We start from the raw sequence: 17,585 nt of genomic DNA, 5'->3' as shown, positions 1-17,585 counted from the left end.
AAGATTCTTACATTTGAACATGGCTCTGCCACTAAGCTGCCCTGTTACCTCTGGCCAGATACCTTTCTGGCTACAGACTCCCTAGCAGTGACAAAGCATATTTTGTTCTGTGGAGCTCTAAGGATTTATGATGAACGACTTAGTGTCTGACATGCAAATCCTAAGTACAACTGCCATGATGCCAGCTTTAGAACAAAAATGATTTCTTGGGCAGGAACGGGGAAAACTATGTAAAGTTGAACAACATCCTAGCTGGGACAGCAGGCAATCTCTGGAGTCACATTTACTTGGGTTCATCTCCTGGTTCTGCCACTTGCTAGCTTGGTGACCCTGAAAAAGTCACATAACCTTTCTGGGCCTCAACTTTCTCATATGTAAGGTGGCAAACCCAGTACTTACCTTGGAAGGTAGTTTAAAGGATGAATTGAGAGAATACAGAAAAAGGGTTTAGAACATGACATGTGTCAAATAAAGACTCAATTAAAACCATGTGTCATTAAACCTAGACAGCATATTAAAAAGCAGAGACATCCCTTTGCTGATAATGGTCTGTATCGTCAAAGCTATGGTTTTTCCAGTAGTCATGTGTGGATGTGAGAGTTGGACCCTAAAGAAGGATGAGCACCGAAGAACGGGTGCTTTCATTTTTTTTTTAAATTTAATTTTATTTTTAAACTTTACATAATTGTATTAGTTTTGCCAAATATCAAAATGAATCCACCACAGGTATACATGTGTTCCCCATCCTGAACCCTCCTCCCTCCTCCCTCCCCATTCCATCCCTCTGGGTCGTCCCAGTGCACCAGCCCCAAGCATCCAGTATCGTGCATCGAACTTGGACTGGCAACTCATTTCATACATGATATTTTACATGTTTCAATGCCATTCTCCCAAATCTTCCCACCCTCTCCCTCTCCCACAGAGTCCATAAGACTGTTCTATACATCAGTGTCTCTTTTGCTGTCTCATACACAGGGTTATTGTTACCATCTTTCTAAATTCCATATAAATGCGTTAGTATACTGTATTGGTGTTTTTCTTTCTGGCTTACTTCACTCTGTATAATAGGCTCCAGTTTTATCCACCTCATTAGAACTGATTCAAATGTATTCTTTTTAATGGCTGAGTAATACTCCATTGTGTATATGTACCACAGCTTTCTTAGCCATTCATCTGCTGATGGACATCTAGGTTGCTTCCATGTCCTGGCTATTATAAACAGTGCTGCGATGAACATTGGGGTACACGTGTCTCTTTCCCTTCTGGTTTCCTCAGTGTGTATGCCAGGCACAGTTATGCATGTGAGGCATCAGGAAAATACTTGACATGTTGTAAGTCTTTGTTGTTATTATTTATTGAAAAGTTTGACAAAGCACTGAAGCTAGTTCTCATTTAGTTCTACATGACACTACCTGCCTTCATCAAAAAGAAGACTCCATGGCATCAGAACACCACGTGCCTTGAACACCCAGCATCTTGTGATGTACCCAAGAGGTGAGCTCCAACAACCATAATGACGTGCCAAAGGTGAGTGTAAAGTATTAGGACCCACCTTCCTTTAGAGGATACTATATTCTTAATGATGCACAGTACTTCTTAATGATACACATCACATACTTCAAACAATCTGTAGAGCTGAGACAATATTGGGAATGGAGGTTCTTTATGTCCCCTTTTCCTCCAGCGCTTGCTTTGGTGGAAGAGGAGAGGTTGGGGGAGCTAGGCAGGCAGCTCCCCCTCCCATTTCTCTCCATCCTCCCAGCCTGACTCCCCATCACAGAAGGTGCAGAGGCCTCGGGGGTGCTTTGCTTGCAGACCTGCCTATAGCAGGCTCCATCTGAGCTCTCGTGCTAGGGTCTCAGTTCATCAGAGGGTAGAAGGGACAGGGGCTTTTCATAAGTGTGACCCAAAGGTCCGGCAAGGCCAAGTCAACAAAGACACTAAAACAAATTGAGAACCCACAATGTCCCATCACACAGAAGCCACCTGCTCTAACAGTTGTTCTTGCCAAACTCATTAAAACTATATTCAGCATCTTTCATGTTTCCAGCAGCTTAGGATTCCAAGGGAGAAGCAAGCATGTCTACAGCACACAGCCTTGAGTCTGCCACCTAGATCTGAGGTGCATCAAACCAGCAAGGATGTTACAGACTCATTCAACCACATGGGGAGGAAGAAAAGATTCCTTTGCCTGGATTCCCTCCAGCTTCTTCATAGTCAAGATGGGCCTGGTAGGGGACCTTGAGGATGGTGACGTGGGCCAGCAGGATGCTAACCTGTCCTGAGTTGTCAGGTATCATCTGCCACGATAGATGGTCACTCTCTTGGGTTAGGAAGATCCCCTGGGGAAGGAAACAGTAACTCACTCCAATATTTTTGCCTGGGAAATCCCATGGACAGAGGAGCCTGGTGGGCTACAGTCTGGGGTCGCAGAGTTGGACACGACTGAGCACACACATGCACACGTGCTCCTGGCTTCAGAGAAGCTGTCTTTTCCTAAATGATTCTGCCTGAAGTTTCTCTGCCTGCATTTCAGATGACTAGGGCATTGCAATGACTGCTGGTGGTGGCACCCCTTGTCATCCCATGTGTTACTCACCCTAATATCCAGCCCAAACAGTATGGACTCATTTTCATTTACAAGATCACTTAAAAACCCATTCCTTGGCCTCAGCAGGCAGAACAAGTTCCACTCTTGCCTGATAGATGGCAGGGGGTAAGATGCCAAGCACTAATGCTCACACAAACCCATACTGGCAAAAGTCTGAAAAACACTGAGAAAGTCATGTGATTTCACTTGCCTTTGCTACATAACTCAGGAATAAATATAAATGAAATATGCAATGAATATGGCCAGGACCCCAGGCTTGACCTTCTGGGCCCCATATGACTTGCACGGTGAGCCGGCAGCGTTCCAACGAGCATTCCCCACCTGCCAAGTCCATCTGCTACAAGCTCACCAGCAGCCAGGAAGTCACAAATTATAACCTACAGGATTCCTCAAAAGTGCCAGCAGTCTTGGGGAGTAGAGAGGGTGAAGGAATGGAGAGAACACGCCTTGTCTTACATGGGGAGGATGTGTGATTAGGCTCCTATTATAAAAATCAGATTGGCTCAGACTTAGATCAAAAAAGTTTTGAAAAACCTCAGTCAATCCTGAAATGCTGGAAGCATGAAATTAACCAGAACCAGAAACTTTACTTAAGGGGTCCTCCAAAGGCATTTTCCAAAGACAGTACAAAGACAGTAAATACTAGGCAATCAATAACTAATTTCATTCACACTGTACTGATCTGTATGTAATTTCTTGGTGACCACGCACGGTGATTTTCAGGAAGAATTTTGAAGTCCCATCTCATGACAGCTTACCAGATTAGGAAAAGACAGACAAGTCTCCTATAGCCCATGGATATGACTGGAAAAACCAAGGCATAGGTTCTGGATGAGCTCTGTAACTTAGGAGTAAGCCAAGAGAAGTCCCCAAGATTCCACTGCACTTAGTCTCATCCTCTCTACCACATGAAAATTCTCTTGCTCAAAAAAGATAAAAGTCTACTTGAGAAAACAAGAGTACACAGAGGCAGAATGAAGTGGGAAGGGGTTGCCAAAAGACAGAACTCATTTTGCAAAGCAACAGTGTCTAGCATCTCCGCAGACTATTCACACATTCAATTCAGTCCCAAGGTAATTTATGCTTCACCAATGGGTTTCCAAAATTATCATAATGCTAGATAACAGCCATCAGACCTGAAGTAACAGTCTATTTTAATGCCTAGGGAGAAAAAAAAAACTTGCATCTATTTATGGAAATTTACAAAGGTGTAAGAAAATGACCCTTTTCCCCATCCTAATCTAACTGATGCAGTAGACAGTAAGCCCTCAACAGCCACGAAAGATGCTATGAACATTTCCACTTACATAGGCATATAAATACAACTATTTCCTTAAAAAACACAAAAATCATGGCAGTAGGTATGCATCCTACTGAGCATAGGTATTTTATGTTATATACAGCTAAACACCTATTTGCATTGGGTACACTGGAGTTTAATTGTTTTATTCTATGCACAGCAAAGCAATCAATTGAATCTAATATTAGCCATTCATCAGATAAAACATTTTCAGAGAAACAAACTGCTATACTTTCCCCTCAAAGAACAGCAAGTATTTTAAACACATTTCCCAGAGATGTTACACTGAGGAAAACAGCTTAGAAACGTTACTTTAAACAAATCCATTCTCTGGCTACCAACAAGACAAATTGGAACAAATGCTTGGCTCTGTTCTTTCCAAGCCTCCTTCTGTCCACCTGTCAAAGGCAGTCGTGACCTCACCAACCCAAGAGGCAGCTTTGGAGCCTTGAGAAGAGCCACCCTGCACGGATGCCCTGCGCTCCGCATGCCAGCATCCTCATTAGGGATTATCCGACTCACTTGAAGCTGGGAGAGAGAAGATGGGCTGGCTGCCAAGCGTACTTTCAACACAGATCCTGAAAGAAGATCCTGCAAAGTGTCGAAAGCCCAGATTTTCAGCAGTTCACTTTCCAGACTCCGTTACGTAGCAACCATGCCCGCTCACAGAGGGTACCAACCAAGGTAATATTTTGTTTAAATGACACACTGCATTAACTCTCTAGGAAAACCCAAGTTTTCTTCATCGACTTACCTACTATCAGATATCCTCACTGGAACAAAACATACACTGGTGGATTGGTGAGCTTGTTTAATTCATCAAAAATAAAATTTTAACAAAAGTATCTGGAAATGGATCAAACAGCTTTTCAGCAGGGAGAGCAAAAGATGACTCTTCCTTGTAACCATTTGTGCTAATATTATTAAAAGGATATTAACATGCATTTCATATGTGCATAATGCCCTCTAGTTAAAAGATACCTTATACAGTTGCATGATGGAGGATGTGATGGATGGATGGCATCACTGACTCGATGGACATGAGTCTGAGCAACCTCCGGGAGTTGATGAAGGACAGGGAAGCCTGACACGCTGCAGTCCATGGGGTTGCAAAGAGTCAGACATGACTGAGTGACTGAACACTTGCATTTTGAAAGATACTCATTTCATTCAAATCTTTGATTTGAAAAGTGATAACTCAATAACAGTAAATACTCAAGCTCTTTTAGCCCATTGACTTGCACCAACACAGACAAAATTAGAACAGAAGACTAATTCGGAAGAACAGTCAGGAACCCTCAGGAACTGAGCTCCTGTGAGCCTTCCTAGAGGTATGTTACAAAGAAGCATAAGAAAGCCAATCAACCACACTTTGAAATTAACCCAAGAAAGCCCAGCGTTTCCCTTTAGGAATAGGAGAGCACTAGCAGAAGACACTAGCAGACCACCTCTGCAGAAGGTTTCTGTTCCAGCAGAATGCTGCCACATGTCATGAGAACACAAAGCAAAACAAAATAAAAACAAACCCCAAAACACTCACAGAGGCTAAATAATGCGAAAGTGCTGTATGAAGAAATGGTTACTATATATAAGCAAATGATGCCCCACTGAATGCATATGGGGGTCTTGTTTTCTTTTCAACCATCACATCAGTTTAAATTGACATCAATTTAGAGGGCTATGTGGCCAACCATTAAGCTGAGTTAAAATCTTCAACATTTTATTTTCTGATTATAAAATCATTAAACTCTCCCAGTAAAGGTTTTGAAAAATACCAATGGTACACAGAGGAAAAATCAAGACCATCCTTCATCCAGCCACCCACAGACAGCCCCTGGCCTGGGGAGGCACGCGTCTCAGAATATGAGGGAGCTGCCGGTTTTGTGTGTTTTTAGGGATATCAAGAGATCCAAAAGCCATTTCCATTTCCACAGCCTTGTGCATTTTTGCAGGAAAAAAAGAAAGAGGAAACAGCCCCCGATTGCTCCACTACAACAATTTAACCATCAGCTAAGTATCACAGTTTCCAAGTTGAGTGTGTAGATCATTGTGGCCTGACCTCCTAGTGTGCTCAGACTGCACTAGACCCAGGACTCAGATAAAAGCCACTTAACTTTTCTTTGGCTGAGAAAGGGGCGGACAGTGGGAAATAAACCAGCATTGTTCACTCCGCTTTACCGTGGCTTTTGATTCTCAGCAAAACGTCAGTTCTCTGCTATTTTTTAAGGCTGGAAGCATCCCTGCTGATAAAAAGTAAAGCCTGACCATGGAGTCTAACTTCTCTTTTTTGCCCAGGTGCCAGCAGAGAGCATATTCCACACACAATGACATAACAAGGGATAAATGACAGAATAGCCAGACACCCACCTTGAAAACTGTGCAGCAAGCACCATTCTCACAACACCTTCCCACCATGACGTCATGCTACTTTGGTACCAAATTATTGCCCCAATTCCTAAGACTCTTGACAGACTCCGGAAGTACCAAGTTAAGATATGAGTTGAACATAAACTGCTAATGTTCAAGCTTAACATCTCACACCAAAAAAAAAAAAAAAAAAAGGATGTCTACTGCAGGAAGGTAAGGAAGAAACAGAAGCTGACAGAGAGAAGGCATTCCTATGAAACCAGACTCGCTCGCTCTCTCTCAACACTTAGGAGAAGCCTTTGAAATAACAACAAAACCAGAAAATCCTTCTGGGTCACTGGTACCTCATATTTCATCAAGTGACATATTTACACAAGTGACCCTCCTAGACTGGATTTTTTTTTTTTTTTTTGGTCACGTCCAAGATTTCAGCAGTTTAGTTTGCAATCAAATGATATTAATAATCAGTGACAACTTTTCTTAAAGGGCAATTAGACAAAAAAAGAAAAGGGAAAAAAATCCTGAAAATCCATTCTGCACTTCTAATTCACAGAAAACAAACAGTATGGATTTTTTTTTTCTTTTTGATGCTTCCTCCATCTTTAACCCTTGTATGAGGGTTTCAGAGCTTCATCACTGTCAGCGTCAGCACAGACTGTCCTTTTTCCCCTTCTCCTAACTGCAAAGAGTCCCTTCAAGCAGCAGCTACCTGGAAACCCACCATCTACGACGCCTTCATTTCGCCAAGAGCCCATCACTCAGCCTTTGAGGTCTAAGATTTCCCCCTGGAAAGTGCTCTCAGTGTTTATATTTGCTGGAAATTTAAACTCCCTGCTGAGCACAGCATCTACTGTTGCACTGATATAATTCCACTGCCTGCGCGATCTCAAAAGGGGAGAAAATAAAGTCCAGATGCAACCGAGACAAGGGATTTGGCATCCGTGGAGAAAAGTGCAAACCAGTCCAATCCTCTACCCCAAACGCGGCAGCAGAGCCTGGCGCTCCCTCTTGGGCAGTCGTTCCAAGGAAAGGAGCCTCTGGAACTGGGGGGAAGCTGTGGCATTCACCCCTGCAAAGGCCCGGGCATGAAAAGTTTGCCCACGGAGCTGGGGGCTGTGTACCATCTAAAGGGCACTTTCTGCTGCCGAGGGGTACCCGCCGGCTGCGCCTAGCTTGCGCTGGCCGGGGCCGCCGTGACCGTGTGAACCCGTGCACGCTGCGCCCGGGGTTTCGTTAATGACAGCAGACTGCAACTCCCAGCGGGGGAACAGTACTGGCCACCGCCGGGCGGAAAGGGTTACAAGCCACAATGCAAGGCGGTTTCGCCGCGGGCGTGGGGGGCAACGAGTCCCCGGGCGCCTCCGAGTCCGGTCCGGGTCTGGCTCGCTCGCCTCTCCTCCGCCCCGGGCGCCAGGCGATCCCTACCTTGCGCGCTGTGCTGGTGGTTCTCCATGTTCGCCGCCGCGGAGTCCGCCGCCGCCGAGGCGCTGGCCGCCGCTCCCGGGCCCGGGCCGGGGCCGCCGCCGCCGCTCAGTTCCGCCAGTCTCCGGTTGGTGGCTGTGAGTTCGGCTCGCAGGTTGGTCACCTCCTGGCTGGCCGACTGGACCGCCCCATCGATGCGGAGCGCGAGCTGCTTATTGTCTTCCATCATGCTCAGGATTTTGGCCTGGGGGCGAGAGAGGTGACAAAGAGCTGCATGATGCGCGCGGATTGGGGGGCGCGCGGCTGGGCACCCCCGGCTCTACCTGTTGGGTCCCCCGCGGCCCGGCTTCCCCGAGCCCCGACCCCCAGGCACCGGCAGCGCCGGCTCCTCCGGCGCAGGAATGACAGCGGCGCTTCCAGCCGGAGCCGCGGCGGAGCGAGGCGGAGGGTTGGGGAGGGGGGAAGGGGGGAGGAGAAAGAGGAGGAGGAGCAGAGATCGCCGAGACCCCAGCGCGGAGAGCGACTCGGAGAAGGACACCGCGCGCCGCCCGGCACTCTTTCAATGGAGCCTACCATTCGCCGCGCACTCGGGAGGGGCCAGGGACCCGGGGCGGGGGCGCTGCCTCGGTCTCCCGCGCCCCCCACCTCCGGGACACACCCCCTCGTGGGGCGGGTGCGGCGGGCGGTGGCCCAGCGTGGGCCGAGGTGGCGCCCCTGGCGAGGGGTGGGGGAGCGCTTGCTTCCAGGCCCGCTCTCGGTCCCCTCCCTGGAGCGGTGGGGCGGCCCCCGCCCTGGCGAACTCGCGCCTAGCGCGGGTGCAGGGACTGGGGAGGAGGTGGGTGCTTGGGAGAGAGGGGTGCTCGGAAGAGGGGCCCCGGAGGGGAGCGGAGATGGAGCTCCGGGGGAGGGGGCTGCTTGCTCGCGCTCTGGAGTGGAGTTCTTGCTTAGCTGTTTCCTTCAAATGCAGCTAGGAATGTTCAGTGGGGAACTGGGCTACTGCCCCGCGTACCTCTCACTGTCCACCTCGACCCTACTCCACCCCACTCCACCTGCACCTCCAGCGCCCCAACCTACGTTGTCCCCCCTTCCTCCGAAGGGTCTCCCTTTCCTTCCCCAGGGTGGATCACTGGCGCTGTGGCCTCCCCACCGCCCTGAACCGGTGGGTGCATAGATCGGTGGCCTTAGCCAGTCTTAGGCTTCTTAGCGGGGCTAAATATTGGGGGGCAAAAGGAATTCGGCCAGGAGAGAAGTCTGGAAGGCTCCTTGGGGCTTCCCTCTTCCTCCCCCTGCTAGGAGTGTGGAGGCCCTGCTGCCTCAGTTTACCTCGCTCCTCCTTCCTGGGAGAACAGAGGTAACCTTAAAGTTGATACACCCATCAAGTGCCTCTTTCTCCTGGAGGAGCACAGGCTTTGCATTTTTCACTGGGGCCCTGGATTCCAGCCACCAGACCCTGTTACCATAGCAAGCTTCATTCCATGCAAATAGGACCATTTAAAACAGTCAGTGTAACCGGAACAACCGAACAAGCTCGCACCACCATTCCAGCTGGGTCAACTTCAGGAGGACAGTTCAGAGTTTCTGGAGCTGACGGTCTTCTGCACGCCCTGGAGGTTGCTCACCCTCCAGATTCAACAGCACTTGTTGGAAGCCTATTGTGTGTAAAGTACTCAGGATGCATTGTCGTCTCTTTGAAGTAAGGATTATTGTTCCCAATTTGTTGCTGTTCATTCACTAAGTCGCCTCTGACTCTCTGCGTCCCCATGGACTACAACATGCCAGGCTTCCCTGTCCTTTACTGTCTCCCAGAGTTTGCTCAAATTCATGTTCATTGAGACCGTCATGCTATCTAACCATCTCATCCTCTGCCGCCCTCTTCTCCTTTTCCCAGTTTAAACATGAGGAAACTGAGGCTCTGGGCAGGGCAAGCAGTTTACCCCAGGGACCCACAGAAATCAGGTGACAGCAGGACTGGGAGTGAGTAGTCATTTGATCCTAGTTAGCCTCACGGTGCCTTGGGTGCCGGGTGTTTCGTTTCGTCTTGTTTCCTTATATGTGGAACCATAAAAACCAGGACAGGGAACCATGGCCTACTGCAGTCTGTGGGGTCGTAAAGAGTCGGACAGGACTGAGCAACTGAACAACAATTAAACTGACTCTTGCTCTGTCCCCCTGTGAGTACTAACAAACTTGTGAAAGAGGGCAGGACAGTATTAATGGAGCTGTGACAGCAGACATAAGTTTTTACTCTGTGCACACCAGTCAGCTGACTGGCCAGCTGGGTGTTGAACCCCTGACCTTAGTCTCATTAGCACAAGTTCTGACCTACTGGACCAACAAAGGAACTTAGACTACTTGGGTTTTGGTAAACCAGAATTTAGTTCTTTGAAGTATTTCAGTTTCATTATGGAGGAACCATCAAAAATAGACCTTTCTGGGTCTTGAAAAGGCAGGTGTGTATTATGTTCAGCCAGTGTGCAAAACGGTTTGGTTCTTTAAACAGTTAAACATAGAATTACTCATAAGACCCAGCAATTCCATTCCTGGATATATACCACAGAGATAAAACAGATTTTCAAACAAAAATTTGTTCACAAATGTTCAGAGAAGCATTATTCACAACAGCTGGAAGGTGAAACCACCCAAATGTTTGTCAGCAGATGAATGCATAAACACTTTGTGGTATATCCATACAATGGAACATTACTCGGCTATGGAAAGGGATAAAGCACTGACACACTACAATGTGGACGAACCTCAGTAACATTCTGCTAAGTGAAGGAAGCCTTTGACTGTGTGGATCACAATAAACTGTGGAAAATTCTGAAAGACATGGGAATACCAGACCACCTGACCTGCCTTTTGAGAAACCTGTATGCAGGTCAGGAAGCAACAGTTAGAACTGGACATGGGACAACAGACTGGTTCCAAACTGCAAAAGGAGTACGTCAAGGCTGTATATTGTCACCCTGCTTATTTAACTTAGATGCAGAGTACATCATGAGAAACGCTGGACTGGAAGAAGCACAAGCTGGAATCAAGATTGCTGGGAGAAATATCAGTAACCTCAGATGTGCAGATGACACCACCCTTATGGCAGAAAGTGAAGAGGAACTAAAAAGCCTCTTGATGAAAGTGAAAGAGGAGAGTGCAAAAGTTGGCTTAAAGCTCAACATTCAGAAAACGAAGATCATAGCATCTGGTCCCATCACTTCATGGCAAATAGATGGGGAAACAGTGGAAACAGTGGCTGAGTTTATTTTTCTGGGCTCCAAAATCATTGCAGATGGTGATTGCAGCCATGAAATTAAAAGAAGCTTACTCCTTGGAAGGAAAGTTATGACCAACCTAGACAGCATATTAAAAAGCACAGACATTACTTTGCTGACAAAGGTCCGTCTAGTCAAGGCTATGGTTTTTCCAGTGGTCATGTTGGGATGGGAGAGTTGGACTATAAAGAAAGCTGAGCACCGAAGAATTGATGCTTTTGAACTGTGGTGTTGGAGAAGACTCTTGAGAGTCCCCTTGGACTGCAAGGAGATCCAACCAGTCCATCCTAAAGGAGATCAGTCCTGGGTGTTCTTTGGAAGGACTGATGCTGAAGCTGAAACTCCGATACTTTGGCCACCTGATGCGGAGAGCTGACTCATTGGAAAAGACCCTGATGCTGGGAAAGATTGAGGGCAGGAGAAGGGGATGACAGAGGATGAGATGGTTGGATGGCATCACTGATTCAATGGACATGGGTTTGGGTGGACTCCGGAAGTTGGTGATGGATAGGGAGGCCTGGCTTGCTGCTATTCATGGGGTCGCAAATAGTCAGACACTACTGAGCGACTGAACTGAAGGAAGCCAGACACAGAAGGTTACATTTTGTAGGATTTCATTGATATGAAATATCTAGAGTAGTAAGTCTGTGGAGACAAAGCAGATTTGTGGTTACCAGGAGTTGTGGGGAGGGGAGAGTGTGGAGAACTACTTAACAGAGACTGAGTTTTATTTCAGAGTGATGAAAACGTTTTGGAACTGGAGAGAGGTTGTGTTTGCACAACATTGTGAATGGACTAAACGTTATCTAATCGTTCACTTTAAAAAGATTGATTTGAGTCTTCCCTGGTGTTCCAGTGGTTAAGAATCTACCTTGCAATTCAGCGGACACCGGTTTGATGCCTGGTCTGGGAGGATCCCATATGCCGTGGGGCAACTAAGCCCGTGAGCCACAACTACTAAGCCCACTCTCCCTACAGCCCATGGTCTGTAACAAGAGAAGCCCCACAATGAGAAGAGTAGCCCCCGCTCGGCCACAACTAGAGAAAGTCCAAGTGCAGCCAAAAATAAATAAATGTTTTAAAAGGTTAATGTGTTTTATGAATTCCGCTTCAATAAACAAAAGTATGTATGCAGATACCGAGAAAAAGAGGAGAAGAGTGTCCTGGAAACAAACCTGAGAAAGCAGTTAAGAACCGCTCTTCTTGAAGTGTGAAGGACAGGGGAGCCTGACGTGCTACAGTCCGTGGGGTTGCAGATCCGGACACGACTGAGTAACTGAGCAACAACTTCTTGAAGAGCTGTGTGTATACTAGAGTGCACATGTGTGTGTGCTCACACCTCTGTACAACACTCATCAGCAAGCGCAGCAATTGATCTGTTTATGTGTCTCTCTTCTACTTCCCTGAGAGCCCTGCGTGGGAGGAGGAGGGTGGTCATTTGTTTACCTGTTATTTTTCTTCACATCCTTGCCACCTAACCCATAGGAAGCGCTCTGCAAATGAATGTGTGAGCGGTTTGTACAGTAAACAAACTGACCAAGTGTTACTCATTTTCCACTTCAGTGAGATTATCCCCACGCACCAGAATCTTCAAATCAAGTCAAAACAAAACAAGCCACACCCCAAAATCTAACTGGGAGAAAAGAAAGCAAAGACCCATTCCTTGGGCACCTTCTCATCTCTCTCTGCCCTCCTCTTCCCCAACTGTGGTACAGCCACTGAACTTGCAAGAAACTCTCCTTAGAAATTCCTGGGGTGCCTCCTAGGATTTTAAAGAATTTTATTTTTTGAGATTTGTTTTCCAAATACGAAAAAAAGGAGCTTTTCCCAGCTGTGTCTCCTTACATTCACGCACATGCAAAAGGATCAGATCTCAGACAGAAAACCTGAGATTAATTACCCTCTAGAATCCACTTGATTTAAACTGAAAAGCTTACTTAATCTATCTTCCCCACCCCCTCCAGCTTCCACTGGCACTTGTACCTAGGTGATCTCAGGTAACAAAACAGTCACAGAATTCGTGTCCTTTTCCACTTGCCTATCTGTAGGGCAGATACGCACTTACAATTCATTTCTTGGGAGACACATACAACCTGTTGGGTGACAGGCTTCAGATCTGTCACCCATAAAGCGCTCTGGGATTCACAACTATGAGAATTTAACAGTACTGTGTGTTCTGTTTCAAGATTCTCCCTTCTGTATGTTCCTAAAGTAGCCCCCACCTCCCACCCCAGTAAACAGATCTTAAGAACCAAGCTAGAAAATGTGTTCACTTTATAGGGACCTGATGCTGTTTTCCCAGCGTCGCCATCAGCCAAAGCCCATCCAAGGGTCGGGCAGTGCAGCGGCCAGTAGGCACTAAATGTCTCTTCTGCGCAGCGAGAGCAAACTATGCCGTGCACATGGGATGCCTGTCAAAGCTTGCCTGAGCGTTTTGGAAAGTCTGTAAAACCATCCCAGCTCAGAGAAAGAAAATTCCTAATAAGAACCAAGACAAAGAGACGAGCTCCTTGCTGACAACAGTGTCATCTTCACTTCCCTTCTTCCATAAATAGGGTGATTTTATAATGTAATGTCCAAACTGGGACACTTGTGAGAGTGAAAGACGGTGTTATGAACAGTGAAGCTGGGACAAGTGGCATAAATTGGAACTGTCGTAGGAAACCACTGAGCCACCTGGGAGGCCACCCCAGGAAACTCAGTGTGTATATATACAGCGTGGGCCGAGGGGATGCCCCTGGCAAGGGGTGTGTGTGTGTATACATATCTATATATATACCTATATGTATATATATGTGTGTGTGTATATATATGTGTGTGTGTGTGTGTGTGTATAGCTGCTTCACTCTACAACCAAATGATGTTATTTGGTCCTAGAAGGCAACTTTGGGACCTTTTACTCCAGTACCCTTGTTATTTACTGCTGCTGCTAAGTTGCTTCAGTCGTGTCCAACTCTGTGCGACCCCATCAGGTGGGGCCCACCAGGCTGCCACGTGGCAGCCCACCAGGCTCCCCTGTCCCTGGGATTCTCCAGGCAAGAACACTGGAGTGGGTTGCCATTTTCTTCTGCAATGCATGAAAGTGAAAAGTGAAAGTGAAGTCGCTCAGTCGTGTCCGACTCTCAGCGACCCCATGGACTGCAGCCTTCCAGGCTCCTCCGTCCATGGGATTTTCCAGGCAAGAGGACTGGAGTGGGGTGCCATCACCTTCTCCATGTTATTTACTGAAGGGGAAACAAAGACTTTGATTGTCCCACACGTTGGTGGTTGATTGCACAAGCTCATCTTCCCATCCTCCATAACTTCATATCCACAAAAATTGTTGCTTCTGTCACGAAAACCCTTCTCATCTTGGGTCTTCCCAGGAATTCTAGCCACATATAACTTTTCAAAGTACTTTCACATCTCTCCTCTTATTTTATCTCTGCAGCAACTCCATCAGAAAGAGGAGGTAATGGAATCTGCATTTGGCAGGTTAAAACAGTGAGGTTAAAGAGTTTGTCCTAAGATCATGAAACTGAACTAAAAGGTCCTTGAGACCAGCCCCATACCTGCATGTCCTTCCTCCTCTTAGCCCCCAGTACTCAGTACATATTTGTCAAGTGAATGAGCTGGGACCAGGACTAGAATATCCCCACCTGTGGCTTCACATTTTCTCTCTGAGTCAGTCAGGCTCCTGGTTTGTCTGACTCAGGTCAGGAACTGGAAAAGTCGAAAGTGAAAGTCAAAAGTGAAGTCGCTCAGTCGTGCCCGACTCAGGAACTGGAAGCAGCATTCAAATGCTTTCTCTTGCCAGGTTAAGTTCCTACATGGGACAGGGTGATACAGGGGAGGTCTGAAAAGAAGCCCAGGAGTCAGTGTCCTGAGAAATCTCGATGCTTCTTTGGGTCAATATGTGGCTGCCTATAGGAGCTGGGGAGAAACGTGATCCTGCCACTTTCCCTTGCTGCAAATAGTGTCCCTTACTAGGCTGTAAGAGGCACACCTCTGGACTTCAGGCTGGTTTCAGCATTTCTTAAAGTGAGGCTGGAGATGGCTTGATGTGGAGTTCCCAGACAATGCTTGTAGATCCTGAGCCCTAATCCAGATCTAGAAGACTCTCTGGGGGAGGCTCTGGGCATCTGCATTGGCAACAAACTTCCCAGGAGTAGCTGGTGCACAGTGAAGTTTGATACTCACTGCCAGTTCCTGACGCACTGCACTAGGTACCCAGCACAGGTGCTCATAAAACTCATGCACATGTGTCAAGTACATAAATTCCAGGAAGCCCTGAGCTACAGAAATGATGACAAGGACTCCCTGCTCTTTCTCTTCTCCACGCTGTCTGTCCTGTGTCTTCCCAGCCCCTGCCACCCGAGAGTCCCTAAGGAATTACCCTCCCTCTCTGCAGATGGATGCTCTGTTTATTCAAATTGTCACATATGAATCCTGGCCAATCTAGGAGATGTATCTCTTGTTCATTTACATGGTTTACTTTGGCTGAGTGGGTTTTAACATGTGCTCTGGGGAAAAGGGCAAAGCATCTCAGAAGGAGGCATTCAGGTCTCGGCGTTCTGGGTGAGAAGACCAGGAGCGGGGCAGAGTCAAGGACATAGAGACGAGTGATCAGGTGGTGAACCCCAATGGCTAAGTTATATTCCTTTCTCAGCAATGCCCCACCCACTTACTGCTTTGAGTAGCCCTCAAAACCAGTTATGAAATGAAGGGATATAAAGAAAGAGAAACCAGGAGGGAAACAGGGGAGAGGATTGTGGGGCATCGGGAAACAGCCCACAGCTTTGAGTTGGGGATGTATATTTACAGGTGTCCATTATATATAGGTGTATGTACACATATCGATGGGCTTCCCAGGTGGTTCAGTGGGTAAAGGATGGCAGGAGATTCAGGTTCAAGCCCCAGATTGGGAAGATCTCCTGGAGAAAGAAATGGCAACCCATTGCAGTATGCTTGCCCAGCTAATGCCTTGGTCAGAGGAGCCTGGAGGTCTACAGTCCATAGGGTTGCAAAGAATTGGACATGACTGAAGTGACTGAGCATACATACACACATAAACAAAGACATATATGTACAGTACACACACGCACAGTTCAGTGTGGACACCATGCACAGTTACTAATGTGAAGACTGCCATTCTTTTGACTTCCTAAAGAATTTCTCATCAAATATCACATATTAATGCAAACATATGGGATCTAGAAAGATGGTACTGATGAACCTGTTTGCAGGGCAGCAATGGAAGACACAGGCATAGAACAGACTTGCAGATACATTTGGAGAAGAAGAGGGTGGGACAAATTTCGAGAATAGCATGGAAACATATCCATTACCACAGGTAAAATAGGTAGCCAGTGGGAATTTGAGAGGTAGGGAGCTCCAACCAGTGCTCTCCGACAACCTACAGAGGTGGGATAGGGTGGGAGGTGGGAGGGAGGCTCAGCAGGGAGGGGACATATGTAGACCTATGGCTGGTTCATGTTGATGTATGGCAGAAACCAACACAATGCTGTAAAACAATTATCCTCCAATCAAAATTAAATTTAAAAAAGGTCAGAAAGTTGGTCAGGGGCATCCCTTCTGTGTACATACTTAACCAACCAGGTCAGTTCTGTGTATTTGTCATTTGCAATAAGTCCTTTAATAATCGGAAGCTGCTACATATGAAAGATAAATATTAAAACCATACATAGTAACCATAGATTAAAACACATAAGCATATATACTTAGACCATCTATTTTTGAAAGAAGTGCATTTCCCTCCCACCCCCCACCCCCATTGAGGGTTTCTTGGATATTAAAAAAAAATTTTTTTCCTTTTTATTTTTTTATTGAAGGATAATTGCTTTACAGAAATTTCATTGTTGTTTTCTTGGGTTTTTGATGTGTTTCTTACTTGGTTTGGTGTGGGGCCTACAAGAGAATGTGCCTGATGGTCTGTTCTCTTGGCTCTATCATAGCCTCAATGGACAAATAGAGACAGCCGAGCAAAATACAGAAGGGGACAACAGAGGATGAGATAGTTGGATGGCATCACCGACTCGATGGACATGAGTTTGAGCAAGCTCCAGGAGTTGGTGATGAACAGGGAAGCCTGGTGTGCTGCAGGTCCATGGGGTTGCAAAGAGTCAGACATGACTGAGCGACTGAACTGAACTGAAGCAAAACAAAATATAAAACCCTGAGAGAATTGTGTCCACCTGAAGAAAACTGTCACTATACCTCAAGGAACTGGTCCAACCCCTCGGTATGTTGCAGGACCTCTGGCCCTCTCATATCTTGGCCACCTCCATGGGTTGGAGATTTTATTTTCCAGGAGTCCAGAGCTGTCTCTAGCAGATTCTCTCAACAGGGCTAAAGAGAATAGATTCAAGTCTTCTGGCCATTCAGTCTTCAGCTTTAATTCCTCATCTCAGCAAAGCATCATCTCTATAGCCTAATGGCAAGACTATGATGGTTGACGTCAACAATGATATTTCACCCTTCCCTGAGGGTGAGCATAGCCTCATCTCCATAGACTCTGGAGTTAGACAAGTGTTCAAGTACCAGCCTTGCTACTCATTAGCTCTGTGACACTGGATGAGTTTCTTAACTTCTCTGAGCCTCCATTTCCTCATTAATAGAA

At 46.7% G+C, this 17,585-nt stretch overlaps 1 protein-coding gene across 2 annotated transcripts in view; it reads right to left on the bottom strand.

The window, feature by feature from the left end:
• KAZN (kazrin, periplakin interacting protein) overlaps positions 1-17,585 on the bottom strand; it is a 1,366,410-nt gene that overhangs the window by 524,492 nt on the left and 824,333 nt on the right. Inside the window, exons 1-2 of one of the 2 annotated variants that reach the window (XM_044942850.1) lie at positions 8,024-8,260; positions 7,704-7,944 (exon numbers count right to left, since the gene is read on the bottom strand). In XM_044942850.1, the coding sequence (XP_044798785.1) occupies positions 7,704-7,929 (226 nt within the window). In that variant the 5' untranslated portion in view covers positions 7,930-7,944; positions 8,024-8,260. Of the gene's footprint in view, positions 1-7,703; positions 7,945-8,023; positions 8,261-17,585 lie in introns of those variants that run through there. The other variant, XM_025287229.3, reaches the window with a different exon arrangement.

This window comes from Bubalus bubalis, chromosome 5 (assembly GCF_019923935.1).
Source record: "Bubalus bubalis isolate 160015118507 breed Murrah chromosome 5, NDDB_SH_1, whole genome shotgun sequence".
Classification (NCBI taxonomy): Eukaryota; Metazoa; Chordata; class Mammalia; order Artiodactyla; family Bovidae; genus Bubalus; species Bubalus bubalis.
Note: the sequence above shows the minus strand (reverse complement) of the source record. Positions and strands in the feature narration are given on the sequence as shown.